This window comes from Epinephelus lanceolatus, chromosome 14, assembly GCF_041903045.1.
Source record: "Epinephelus lanceolatus isolate andai-2023 chromosome 14, ASM4190304v1, whole genome shotgun sequence".
Lineage (NCBI taxonomy): Eukaryota > Metazoa > Chordata > Actinopteri > Perciformes > Serranidae > Epinephelus > Epinephelus lanceolatus.
Genome location: NC_135747.1, coordinates 32,012,856 through 32,027,831, shown reverse-complemented (window position 1 = coordinate 32,027,831; position 14,976 = coordinate 32,012,856). Strand labels below are relative to the sequence as shown.

Here is a 14,976-nt window from a genome sequence, read left to right as displayed (position 1 = left end):
AGATGAAAATTATTTTCTGGTCCCGTTTGAATTGTGCCGTGAATTTCACATATGTTGTTTGTGAATTTTTAATATATATTTTTCGTGCAAAGAAGGCTACAATTTAGCGGGAAGAATTTTGATACTGTTTTGATTTTGATTTTGATACTAACTGTGTTAGTTGAGAAGTGGAGGGAAAGTGTGATGACGTGACGTCACATAGGCGACATGTAGTCTTTCTCATTACGTTGTTTCCACAGCCTTTAACTGAAGAATCATACAATAAACTGTCAAACTCTTAACATGAAAAAATATTATTTAGACCCACACAAAACATTTGTGTAATCCAAGGCATTTAATGACTGGGACCAGAAAATAATAATTTTCTCTCCATTGACTCCCATTCATATTTTCCGAGCCTAGAGGTCCGATGGGGGTCTGCTGGAAGGGGCGTGACTTACGAGCTCTATAGGTGTCAGTGCATAGAGTGTATAAAATAGTGGACGTAGCCACCCTGACGTCACCCACTGGTTTATAGACTCCTGTTTTGAAGAGAGGACAAGAGGGTGGAGCTGTGGAAGCAAGGGATGGGTCTGACTCATAGACTGTGGTGCCGCCGTGCAGACAGCCTGTCACTCAAGTGGCCCCGCCTTTAAATAAGCCTTAACTTTAAGCCTTAATAAATGTAAACAGGTTCACCCCCCTGTACAGTTATCATAAATCTTGTAATTAGCTATAGAGACCAAAACTATTTTCTGTACCAGGCTGTATACAGCCTGGTACATGTTTATAAACATGTTTATTTACCCTGTAAAGTTGGGTATTTTAACATGGGGGTCTGTAGGGATTGACTCGCTTCTGGAGCCAGCCTCAAGTGGCCATTCGAGGAACTGCAGTTTTTGGCACTTCAGTTGGTGTTTCTCAAAGTCAAGGATCCTACCTTGGCAGGATGAGTCCTTCCAAGGAAGTACCCTACAGAAGCAAGGGAAGAGTTCTTCCTAGCATTCGGTGAGCACACATTGGAACAGGTTATGAGTGCCCCCAGGTGTGTGTCAGTAACTCTCAGCGGACTGAGGGGGGTTCAGGATACTGTGATAATTTTGGCACTCGCTAATGTTGTTGTACAGTTGGGACAAATGTAAGCAGTGATTTCAGAGTCACGTGAATATATTTCTGGATTATACTTTTTAAAAAGCGCTCTATCATGGCTGTAAATTATTAACTTAAAAACTTTTATGTTTTAGCTAACCCTTTTAAAAATCTCATTATCGGCAGTGGGCATATTGGAAAGTGTAAAGTATGAGGTTTTTGTCATTATTTTTTATGCTTGTACGATAAAAACTCCTGGAGATATTTATCCAAATAAATGACATATTTATCTAAATCCTGTCGAGCTCCGCTGGTGCAGATTTCATTACAGAGTCCCCGCCATCACTTCCGGCAAATCGTGCACAAAGAATTGTGGGTACTTTATACCTGCTGAGGATACACACACACGCATCCTGGAGAATTCTCTGAATGAAGGTCTCTGTCCTTGGTAGAATTTGAGGGATCCTTGACATTGGAGCAGTCCTTACGTGGGATTTGATGACGTAGCATCCTTGAAATTCAGCCACTGAAGGATCCTTCATCTTTCCTTGGCTTCATCTTTCAGCCCCGGAAGTCGCCCCGCCAGTGGTTAGCTTGTTTATTCGGCTTTTCCACTACATTAAATATAGCATTCCTACAATAGTACAATAGCTTGCAGTGAACACACACACAATGTAGGGAGGAGGGGCCAAATATGAACTTGTTTACAACCAGCAACTAACAATTCCTGCATAGTATACCTTTAATGATTTTAATGATCAGTAATAAGCTATTAACAAGGACAAACTCGTACAAGCTTTCAAACTGCAGACTTCATGGCTTATTATAAAAAATGTACAAGATCAACAATGAGTTTCTGACTTTGTAATAAATCAGATCTGTCGTTAAAAAAGTCAGTAGATTTCATAACCAAGAATAAGTCTTTATTAATGGCTTATTACTAGCCTATAAAGTGTTTATAAGCAGCAATAACTATACACTTTATAAACCTTTATTAGAGACTGTATAACTGGAAAGTGGTACCAAAAGCAAAATACCATAAATGCCACTTTATGTAAGTGTTGTGTATTCTGTGTGGTTGTCTGTTCCATGCAGAGTTTTCTTAATGTTTGAGTGTTCTTTTCTTGCTACTGTGTATAGACGCGTTGTGTGTATACATGTATGTGTGGCCGCAGTACCTCTGTTAGAGCATACCACCCCCTGTGGGTTTTTGCAAAGCTCTTTGCTCTTCTTGCCGGTTAGGTTACACTCCTCCTGGAACTGGCAGGCATCGCCGAACCAGCCTTCATCACACTCACACGTCCCACAGTCACAGTAGCCTCGGTCTAAAGGGAAACACAACACACCACATGCTGTTTATCAATGCTGAAAAGCATGCTCATTGCCTGCGCTTCAAATGACTCCAAACTAAGGACACACAAATGTTATTCTATATAGCCACGAAGTCTTTGCAGTACCGGGAGAGTACAGGAATTGGAGTTCTAGGATTAATTCAACTCCCTTGGCTTCTGTTTATTGTGACAGGCCAAATGCATTCTCAAGATAGAGATGAAATATACATTTCCCTCCATATATGTACATGTAGTAAGCATGCAGGCAGACTCATTTGCAATACTGCCCCTTTTGTCACAAAATTTCAGGATGATATAAAAGCTGTCCCTTTAATCACGGATAGTTTAGCGCCACTACTTCTCATCTATTCTCATCATTCTGATGGCCATACTGAGCAAAATGAAAAACAGGAGGAATCATATGATGCAAATGAAGGCTGTTGACAAGTTATTATAAATGTTGCTCCCAATGCATTTAGCGGCAAGGGGCCTTGTATGTCACACTCAATCATTCTCCTGACTTGTTCATCATGTAAACGTGGTGTCCTTTTCAAGGGCTATCCATCAGTCATTAACAGGCAAGTCTCTTGTCTCTTCTCATTATCGATATGTCTCAGGGGACTCGAACAGATTCAAGGAAAAGAAGAATATGGAGAGTGCGCTTCAAAGAAAGCTGCATCACAGAGACAATAAAGCAATCTAACACCTTTATACATTTGTTATACAAACTGTAAAAAAAGAGGCTCAGGGTGGATCCACATTCTGCTGGCTGTTCTATATTTTGAGAACAAAAGAAAAGAACAAAAGTTTGAAATGCCATATCATTGCAGTGTTGTTCCAAACAGGTTAGAAATAATGTCATGATCTTGAGATTGTGTTGGCATATCAAAGCCGATTAAGCATCTTAAAACAGTGACCCTTTTTCGCCCACATTAGCGCATATATGCAGGTTTTTAAATGTTGGAAAACCTGCTTTAAAAAGACGATAGACTACTTTCCCATTGCCAGTAGACCAGTAGCCATGTACATAGCTCTGCAGTAGACAAGAATACCCTTCTTTTTTATTTTGGTGTGTCACGTTCAAAGCCACCAACACGCCGGAAACAGGGGTAGTAAACAGTGGACAGCAGCATGGAGACCAGTGAAAATGTTACTGTGGTTATTTTTTCATCATATCTGTTATCATAGAGTCTCTCTTTAAACTGGGTGCCAACTAATTTGGAATGATTTTACAGCGCTGCTCAGACGGAGATGGCGGTGCATCATTGCAGTGTGTAGGTGCAGCCACATTGTCCACATGGACAAACCCATCAATTCAACGTTTTTTTAACCATGCAACAATGCAACATTGTAGTGAATAAATGAGGCCAAAGTAGCAAAAATCCACCTTATTAATCTATTTTATTCATTATACACAGACAAAGTTCACCTTTTAAGTAGCAAGATGTAACCCTACCCTAATCTTGACCACCTCTCTTTTAACCTAAGACTTCATAGCTAACAAAATGCTAAGTTAGCATTTTCATCGTGGGCTTCCGATTCTGGACTAAGGAGCGAAGGTTGCGTAGCTGTTCCAGCCACAACTATACCTACTTGCAAAAATTATGCTGTGCCAGGTGAGCAATTCTCACTGGACTTAGGGTGCTTTCAGACCTAGAGTTGTCTTGCATTGGTTCGAATCAGGGACTTATTTTTGTCACAAAGTTGTATAATTGCCTAGAGTTGGTTCGTGCTCTCACGGCAGCATTTACAGGTGGACCAAATCAAATGCCTTGTGTGAGAATGCTGCTCTTGATTGGTCAGAATTTCCATGTGAGAAAAATCCAGGAAGTAAAGCAAACGTTGAAGAAGAGTACACTTGCAAGATAAATGTGACACTTTCTAATGTCACAATAGAGGGACAACTACGCGGGTTGATTTTAGCGCTGCTCATCGTGGACTATATTGCTGTCATTGTTCATTTTAGTCAAATCATACAGTTTGAAAACGAGGCGCGGCTCCAACTAGAAAACAATGTTTTGATGCATTGGATGTGCTGAATGTGCATATTAAGGCAGTACAGGAGGAGGTGCACATTAATAATCCTCCAGGACTGTAACATGTTCATGTTTAACCCAAACAATGTGTCATGTGACTGCAGTTGGTTCAGATCCAGGTCGGAACACGTTCTCACCACAAATGAACCGCACTAGAGTTCATTTGTAACCGGACTGAGACCACCTCTTCAAGAAGGTCTTGAAGGGGGCAAGCGAAATTTAGTTTGATTGATCCGAACCAAACAGGGCAGGTGTGAGAGCACCCTTTAAAAGGCACCATCTTGGGGTCTGGTATCCACATCTAATATTACACCCATGGTCCATCTGGGTATCATATTACCATCACTGCTGATCGAAGCCAGTTGTTGCTGGACCCAATAAATACCCATGACTACTGCAGAATCATTCTTCCTAGGAATTAATGCCGATTTGTAACCTTTGCCATTTAAGGCAAAAACCAGATGTTAGTAGGAGTTGAAGGTTTGTTGTTCAGTGAGAAAGGAGCTGGACACACTAAAACCACACAATTTTTCCAGTAGGAAGTTATTCTTGAATCATTGTCACATTAAAAAATCTACTGTAGACCACAGTTGTTACTACTTTTATTGCTTTGTGGTTATTATTTGATTATTCAATACACCCTCAGCACAGACTCACGGAGTCAATCTGAATAAGAGAGGACATTTACTTTTGGATTTGTCATTTAGTTTCGCAGATGGGTATGACCACACAATAGCTGTAGAACAGAATTAAAGTCTCTCCAACTTAATTCAGCAGAATATTACAAAGTCACTGCCACCCACTAGCCCCCATTAATCTCCGCTTGACAATCACTCTGACATATAAAATGGACCCTCTTTGTCTGCTGGACAAAAGTTTATGTGTGTGGGAAGGTGCCTGTCTGTCGACAGTTTATCTCTCCTGGTGCTTCCGGAGCAGTAATTCTCTGTGGCTTGGGGGTGTCAGGGTCCTTCCTACACACCCCCGACGGACACGCGCACCCAGCCAATCAGGCTGCGACCAGTGCCTGGATACATCCAATGGGGTCGGAAGGAGAGGGTGCATTTGTGCCAGTATCAGTGGCAGTAATAACAGGTGAAGTAGTGTTACCATGATTAACTGCTGAAGAGGAGAGGATGGTGACTCATACGCCAGGCTAATATCTGGTTTAGAAGTTAACATGACAAACAAAGTGTAATATAAAGAGGGAGACAAACAAGAAAATAGGTTTGTATCAAACATAATAATTCAGCAATCTTGAGTGATTACTGGTTAAATACATGTACCAAAACTAATTTCCTCTACGTGAGCAGAAAACACTTGTATCACTTAATATGAAGCAACTTCAGGCTATTCTTTGAACTCTATGCAATTTCAATTATAAGCCATGCAATAATGCCAGACATACATTATATGTTGCAAATCTAAAAACTCTCTGAGACTGTCTCTGCGCTCATTTATTACTCGCACTTGATTTTAATAGTCTCCAAATGACATTCCCCCACTTACTTTGTTTAGATCATGTTCATCATAACATGATACTCATTTTAGAGAGTAATTATCCCACCTTGCTTTCCTCTCCCTGTGGGTTGCGGAGCGTGAAACGGCAACACGTCAGCTCGTGTTTTGTGGAAAAGATCTAGGAGACACCTGTCTCAGGTAATAACTCATTCTCTGTGCGCGCTGCCCTCACAACGAGGAACTCCCGCTTTTCATCCTTCCGGTGTTTTACAGTTCTCCACATTCAGTTGTCAACTTTGGTGACTTCATCATACCTTTTCATAACAGCAATATAGAAACACTTGCTCCTACAGCGAGAAGTCTTTGGGAGCTGTAATGGGTCCCAATCAAAATCGCCTTTTACTAGTAGACTTGGAAAGACATGAGTGGCTTTTTCTCCTTGCAGCCCACACTGGAATCATTAGGTGACTCACCACACAGGCACACTGCCCAATGGAGCTCAGAATATCTAAGTGAGAGCGCATCAAAATATGTACTAGCAAAAAAATAAATAAAAATGCAGAGATGAACAATTTAATGGGCTGTAATGGCTCAAGGACTGCATTCCACTGTGGGTCCCTACTTTCCTTTTTCTCTCTCGCTCTCTCTTTGGGAAATTAAAAAAAAAAAATTAAACCTTTTAGTCATTTTGGACAGGCTGCCATTAGTGAGTTGTTCTCCCGTGATTAGTTCATATCATCTGTCTATGATGTGTCCATATTGGAAGCAACATCTTAAGCTTATGTAATGCTGAGGGGAAGTGCATCTGGAGGAGTTTGATTTGGAGCAGCGCTGAACAAACTGACTTCTTATGTGCCGCCGACATAAAACCCCCTTGGGTGGGATCTTCTCCGGCTCTGGCAGGGGGCACAGAGGCTGGGGGGCTGAGCCAGGAAAAGCGCAGAGGCTCTGAAAACCGACAGCCTGGGAAAGAGAGGAAGAGCTAGAGAGGCTAAAATGTGTTCTTACCAAGCAGCAACCTCCGGGGCTGAAAAAGGAAGCCAGGGCAAAGCACCAAAAACTGCAGTTCCTCATATGGCCACATGAGGCTGGCCCCATGAGTGAGTTGATGCCCAACTTCAAAGCAGACATTAACATGTTTACAGCCTGGTAAAACAGTCTTGAGTCTCTATAGCTGATTTCTTGTTCATAACCGAGGTCACTTCTGATATAATTTACCTGTTTAAAAGTTATCAAGGCTTAAAGTGACATGTAATTAAGGACATGGCTGCTTTGAGTGACAGATGGGTGCTGTCCGCTAACAAGTTGCTACCATGGTGACAACACTGGTTAGTGGAAGCTGTGGCTATCAGTTCATGGAAATATTTTGTAACATTTGGCTGCCTGAAGAAGTCTCATTCTGCATTTGGTTGTACAAAATGACCTTCAGAGTTGGATGTTGAGGTACATTTTGTTTTTGAGGGTCCAGTGTGTATGATTTAGGGGGATGTAGAGACATCAAGCAGTGAGGAGTGCAGATTGCAACCAGCTTTAATTGGTTGGAATTCTTTCAGTGTTCAGTGTTCAGGAGGTTTATACCAGGAGACAAATTATCCACAGAGGACCCTTCCTCTCCAAAACAAACAGACCACGTGATGAAAACTGGCAAAAACTAAAGCAGTTTCATGATAGAAATCAGTGTTTCTCCTATATGCAATTTGGCATGTTACACTCAGGCCGGTGCAACCTGGTCTCACTCCGAAGACGTTGAAATCAAGCACTAACACAGTGACTTGCAGTATCAAACACTGATGAAAAATGCTATCCTTTAACATCATCATGATAAACGTCCGGTTGCCGTTATAGTTTAGCAGTGCTAGGCACCGTCAGGGGGTAATGTGTCGGGACAAGGATAAGAGTTATGGCGGCGAAAGTCCAAGTTGGTGGTGGATGGGTCCAACAAACACCAACTTTCACGCAGGAGAGCGGTGTTTGCCTCCTGTAAGATCATAAAACCAAACCCTGTTCTTTTTTCCTAAACCCAATCATGCATTTTTGTTGCCAAAACTCAACCACTTGGGTTAGTCGTTGGACGAAGGAAAAAAAACATGTTGTATTGACATTGTGAGTTTATACTGAAATAGACTGTATGTAAACGTTAAACTGCCTGTGAAAATGGAAATGTATTTTTAAAGAAGACGATGCATGTAACAGGCAGAACTTGACATGGTGTCTCAGAATGTCAACAACCAACGCACCCAGGGTACCTTACCTTGTGGACGTGGAAAGTCCACGACCAAACGTTGATATGTGACGAGGTCGCACAACAACGTGTTGAATTGTCAGCAGGGGTCTTCTCTTCCCCAAAACCAACTTACTTAATAATTTCAACCATTTAAAAACAAACAACAACAACAAAAAACACATTAAAAATCATAGTTTTCTGATGCTTTCATCGCAACAGGGCTTATAACTGCTGTGGCCTATGTGAAACCTCGAAAACCCAAATGGCCCAAGAGTTAGTGTTTGGTTGATCGATTCTGGGCATAGTGGTGCAACATGGCGATTTCCTTAGATGAAGACCCATTCCCTATATACATATAAACGGCTCATTCTAACATAACAAAAACACAACGATTCTTATTTTCAGGTAATTATACACTAAAGAAAACATACTATATTCCATTACTGCTGACATAACCCCCTTAAATCCTACACACTGGACCTTTACTGGTTTTAAGCCTCTTTTTCACGAGCGAAAAATTAGCATTAACATTAGCATACTTAACCATAGCTGTAAATGCTAGCTGCTAATCAAGCTCAGCTCCTCCCTCTTGCCCAGATATGGTCACTTCTGGCTCCAAAAGTCTGTAATGGCAATGGCCAAAATGCCAAACTCAAGGTTTAAAAACAAGAGTCCAAAAAACCAATGGGCGATGGCACGGTGGCTGCGTCCAATATTTTATAGTTAGTGATTCCTACTGAACCTCAAAACAACCATCCATCAGGGGGAAAGAGTTGTTTTTTTTTTTTTTATTATTCTCATGTTCAAGCCTCCCCACATTAATTGCTCCTTGGAGACAGGGTGAGAAGGACACGTGTATGATAAAGTCTGCCAGAATTATTAAGTTACAGTTTGTCCTGGATTGCAGACAAACTTGGCTTTCTGCCTCAGTCCACATCAGTGGCCGCTGTTGCTAGAGACACAGAGAGAACTGCTGACCCGGGTTTGATCAAAGATTTTGTGAGCTATTACAGTAAGTGTTGTATCAACTCTGACTCTTTGATAAAGAACAATTCAAATGAATGACTCATTATGTTCAAATGGAGATTGAACTCAGAGATGATTGCTCACTAAGGGGCTCAGTCTAGATACAGTATAATGGTCTAAAGCTACTCAATATTGTAACAGTAATTACTAACAAGTTTATTATACAGTGGGGGTTTTTGTTCATTGGGACAAAGCTAGCCTGCGGCGCCCTGGGCCACCCTCTGTGTCTCTGACAATGGAAAAAAGACCATAAATCGCAGCGAAACACAGCCTGTCTGAACACACACACAGCAGAAGAAAACACTTTGCTCGGTTCAGCACAGACACAGACAGAGAGAGTAAGAGGGAGACAGAAAGCTGGGGTGAGGGAAAGAGATTTCACGTGGCTCATCAATGAGGGAAAAAAAGAGGGAAGGCTGTGAAAGAGAGAGTGGAAACATTGCCACGTTGACCCTCATCTATGAAAACAGGGGAGTTATTCCACAAATCCTTAACAGCTTAAAGGAAAATTTCACCTCAAAATAAAGAATACACGTTCTAGATTGATTTGGCATGAGTTATCAAGTGTTGGGGATATCAGCCTTCTCTCGAATATAATGGAACTAGATGGCACTCGGCTTGTGGTGCTTAAAGCACCAAAATAATTTCACTTGAAAAACTCAACAGCAGTGTCTCTTTCCAGATAATCCACAGACCTTGTTAAGAGCAGTTTCATGTAGGAACCATTTTTTTGTCTACTGAACTACACCTGCAAACTGTATCATCACGCAGAAGGAAGAGTGCATCTACTGTTTCCTTACCTAGCTCAGCTGAACTATCCAACATTACAGCTCAGCTGAGGAAGATGTCATTAAAGGAGACAAGGAGCAAGGAAAGAGGAATCTTCTGGAGGAGCTTAGAGCAAGAAAACCGAAGCATCCCCACTCTGAACTTGTCACATATCGATGTTTGGTCATGGACTTTCTACGTCCAGATACGATGTGCAAGGTACCCTAGGTGCATTGGTTGTTGATGTTCTAGGATGCCGTGTCAACTTCTGCCTGTTAATACACTTCCTGTTTTCACAGGATTTTTACAGTTTACATACAGTCTCTGTATGCAGTATAAAAACAAAATCGGGGAGTGCAGCAAAATGCCGCCTGCCTACTTTTGTTTATACAGAATGCGCCTTTTTCAGGGCAATGGGGGGCGTGAGCAAGTAACAAAACGTGTAGCTCAGCATGTGATGTAAACAGTGATGTGGAAGGGAAGCCGCGGCTGGTCAGTCCTTCGGCGATTCTCTCGTCGCACGTGCAGCATCATCAACAGCTCCTCCCACAACTCATCAACAGCTCGTTCTTTTTAAACCAAAAAGGTTCCACCAATATGTCTACCCTATGAGGCGGAAAATTGGGCACGTCGGATCAACTTACCAATCCGGCTCTGTGTGTCTAAATGCTCGCAGCTTGCCGGCAAAACGGCCCAACATTCGCCGAAAATCTGGCAGTGTTAAAGTCACTGCCCAAGTGCTGGATTTCGACGACTTCACAGTGAGACATGGCGTGACGCATAACTGCTGCACCTCTACATGTGGCACAGCATGTCACAAGTTACTGACAACACTTAAGACTGACACTATGGAACCAAGGATTTCTCAGGCAGCTTAACCTCCTCTGTCCTCGTGCTTCCTTCCTCGCATCTCTATCTCTCTCACATCCTTGCTGTAAGGAGTTAAGACATGAGGAGGAGGCAGAAGCGAGGGAAGCGTAAGAAGCATAAGATGCATGCTTTCTTCTGCATGGTGATAAAGTTGGTGGGTGTAGTTCAGAACAAAGAAAACAGATCCTACGTGAAACTGCTCACAACAAGGTCTGTGGATTCTCCTCAGTAAATAGGTCATGATTTCTGTAAAGAGACATTGCTGTTGAGATTTTTAAATGGATTTTTTGGGTGTTTCGAGCACCACAAGCTGAGTGCCATCTAATACTATTATACTGGAGAGAAGGCTGGCATCTCTACAGCTGATAACTCCAACACTTGGCAACTCACACCAAAACAATCTAGACTGATAAGTAGCACTACAGGTAAGAGGAAAAATTTGTATTTTTGATTTTTTGGGATGAGCTGCCCTTTAAATTTTAACACTTCTTCAAACATTTAAAGAGATTATATTTCTCATGCACTGTGTCTAATTTCTAAAAATGGGACAGGAAGATTTAAACTCAGTCAGAAGACAAACTGTGAAATGTAAGTACGGCTTTGCAGTTGGTGAACAGATGTTCATCCTGGTCATCATCCCATTGCTCTGCTACAATATGGGATGCATCAGAGGGAGGGAAAACATGTGAGTGACAGCATCAGTGAAAATCAACACCACCTGCTCAAAAACTCAAAACCCCAGTGTTACTTCTTAGTTAAAGAAGGCCTTTCACAAATAAGTTCCATTGTGGTGGAAGTGATTTACTCTTAGTTTTACCAGGAACATTCCATGGCACAAAAACCAAGAAGCATGCATGTGTCTTTGTAATTGTAATTCATATGTAAAAAGAACATAACGTACACTTTTGCTCAGAATAAAATGACAAGGACATCTCTTCTAAAGAGAACCAGGACAGCTCAGTATATGAACTCCTGCCGTATGCTTCTATAATGCCTCCGTTCCAGCATGCATTGTGCGAGATCACCCCAGGCAGTTTACTATATTCATCCGTATGCACACATAATATATAATTGCAGAGCTTCCAGTTCACTTGACTTGGATGTGAATTGACTGCAAACAAAAGGAAACCCACACAATAAAAGGATGCAGACGGGAGGACAGGACGTCGTATCAGGCTGAGGACGTTCTTGCCCTGTGGTGGCAGTAATATTCACCATGTAGCCAAAAGGTCTCATGTAGGCTTTTTCCAACAGACAATACTGACATTTCAACCTATTCTGGTATTTAAAATTATTGCTATCACACCTTAATTCAAAAGACCCGAGCTCTTCATCCAGCTCGACTTGTTGCTCTCATTGAGGATCCGAATTAGCCCGTGTGCGCCGGATAAATGCCATCCAAGGTAAAAGAACATCTCAATGCCAGGGAAGCTAATGTTTTTGGAAAGGAAAAACACACAGTTTATCCCTAAGGAGAAAAATCTACTGGATCTTATCAGTGGGCAGTTGTGAGAGGCTGAGATAAGGGAGCCGCAGGGAGAGAAATTGGCTGCCGATCTCAGACAGCAGACCATGCATGCGGCATGGGCCATTGAGCAACTTGGGGGAGGTGGGGATGTCTGTATTCTTCTCAATATGCTTTGAATATAATTGCTGGGCTCTATATGCACATGGGCATTTGATTGTGTGAGTATGTGGCTGGTTGTGCGTGTTTGTGTGTGCAAAACACTATGGGAATGAGCCTGATTGTGTGTGTGTGTGTGTGTGTGTGTGTGTGTGTGTTAAAGCCCATCCCTCTTCTGATGCATCTAGGTTCCATTTGCAGTCTGTGTACCAGTGAGTGAAACCCCATTATCAGGCTGAAGCAGGGCCTTCTCGCTCCAGACTGCTGAACCATAATGAGCTCCTCACGGCAGCCAACCCAAATAAATCACTCGGCCCCTCGTGCACACACACACACACACACACACACATATGCACACACATCTCCATTATACCCGTTCTGGGTTGCACACATATCTCCATTAAACCCTGACACTCATAGCCAGGTGACTACAGAGAACACCAAACAAAAAGATGAGGGTTCCTTTTCCTTACATCGACATAGCGGGGCCAGCTTCTCTCACAACTTCCAGGATATCTCATCTGATAAATGATAAATGTCTGGTAAGTCTTGGTAACAGGTTGCGAGCTGCCATTTGCCAGTTTATTACATACACCCAGCTAACATGACTGTAGTCTGATAAAATAGCCCAGCAATAAATCCCAGATTTTTGAGAGCAATAATGGCCTGGTTTTATTAAAACTGTGTCAGGAGTTGATTTTATTATGTGGTTGTAATTGGGGTGCCATTGACTTGTTTTGCCACATTTATATCAATGAGTGTCGACTAAATATTAGAAAAACCTCTCAGTATAATGTGATGATATTCAGCAGTGTCACAAACCACAGCCTCCAAAAGGACTTCATAGTGGAATTAACACCTTTCTAAAAATGGTTTCAAACCTACATCCTGGGGTGCAGTGCTGCTGGAGCGCACTGAAATGACATCCTGACACTTTTTGTACACACAAGTGCTTAAAGATCCAACCATCTCCAAAGCATATGTCATGTAAGAGAGACAGTAAAAAGAAACAGAAATGATTGACTGACAGTGTCAACTCATGCACAAGAAACATAACACTTTAAAGGCCCAGTGTGTAAAATGGGTTGAAAACCGTTGGAAACAGTGACATCAGTGGTCAAATTCTAGATTGCAGGACTCACTCGCTCACCCCTCCCGTCGGGTAAATGACGGTGACCTCGTAGGAACAAAAAGCCTTGTGCACAAGTTTTTCAGGAGTAGGTCTATCTAGCGACGAGGTGAATGTTTATTTAGAAATCTAAACCATGTTACAATATTGTAATGAATCCCTCACGAGCAGGAGACCAGAGTAACGTTCGGGGAAAAGGCCCGTTTATTTGAGCACTCCAGAAACTCCGGTAACACTCCAGGGGGTAAAAGACTCCGTCCCAAACTCTGACTCTTCTAGCGTAACAGACACACTTAATAACTTTACACACATACTCGTTTGCCATGCAGAGTGGGGACCCCCCTCCCCTCTCTGCTCCACCAACCTCCAGCCCACACACTGACTGACAGCGTAGCCGGTAACAGAGCTCAGCTGTTTATTTAGCCTAGCAATATCTCCGGACTATAGTAGCTGCAATGGACGACTTTGAACGCGATTTTGAAGAGTTTCTTGTAGCGGACACAGACCCAGAGCCATACCTGTTTGAGCCGGAACATACAGATGAGGAACTCCATGTGTTTGATGCTGAGCGGGCGAGAAGAGAGGCTGAATGCACAGAATGGGATTCGGTGCTACTGCTACCATCGTTGGGGAGATATATCACCAGGAGGAAAAGTGCCGCAGAGAGTGCATCACAAGGAGTGAAGTTGCGTCTTCTTTTCCTCGCAGATGACGGTTCGGGTTCATTCTCTCCTGTTGCGTGGTAAGTGTGGTCCATTCGCAAACTTTATAACTACAAAAACTTTTCACTACTCTCTATCGACGAACTACGAACACTCTCTGCTGTTTCCTCCTCCTTCTTCTTTCCTCCCGCTGTCTTCGTTGGTTCATTTATACACATGAAACGCGTTCTCTGGCTGGCTGGATTGTCTGCTTGGTCTGCCGTACGTACATGGCGGCGCAAGATGGCGATCTCTCTAAAGCAAGGCCCTTGCTATATATATATATAAAAGCATAATTATAAGGCTACGAAAACCAAACAAATTTTATTTTATAGCGATCATACACTTGTATAAACATATTAATGGGTAGAATATTCAGATTCAGATTCAGATTGACAATAAACCATGCCAAATATTACACACTGGCCCTTTAAAAGTTGCCAGCACCTGCCAGTGGTAGTCTTTGAACAGCACAGTAAATAAAATGATTTTTTTCTCAGTCTATAGCTAACTGTTAACTACTAAGGCTGCTTTCAGACCTAGAGTTGTCTTGCTTTGGTCTGAATCATGGATTTATTTTGTTACAAAGTTGTATAATTGCCTAGAGTTGGTTTGTGTTCTCACGGCAGCATTTACAAGCGGACCAGATCAAATGCCTTGTGTGAGAAAGCTGTTCTTGACTGGTCAGAATTTCCATGTGGGAAAAATCCAGGAAGTAAACAAAACGTTGAAGAAGAG

At 42.2% G+C, this 14,976-nt stretch overlaps 1 protein-coding gene across 1 annotated transcript in view; it reads right to left on the bottom strand.

The window, feature by feature from the left end:
• The window catches only part of itgbl1 (integrin, beta-like 1), an 82,089-nt gene that overhangs the window by 54,704 nt on the left and 12,409 nt on the right, over positions 1 to 14,976 (bottom strand). Inside the window, exon 3 of the mRNA XM_033617127.2 lies at positions 2,247 to 2,393. Coding sequence (XP_033473018.1) covers positions 2,247 to 2,393 — 147 coding nt within the window. The remainder of the gene's footprint in view (positions 1 to 2,246; positions 2,394 to 14,976) is intronic.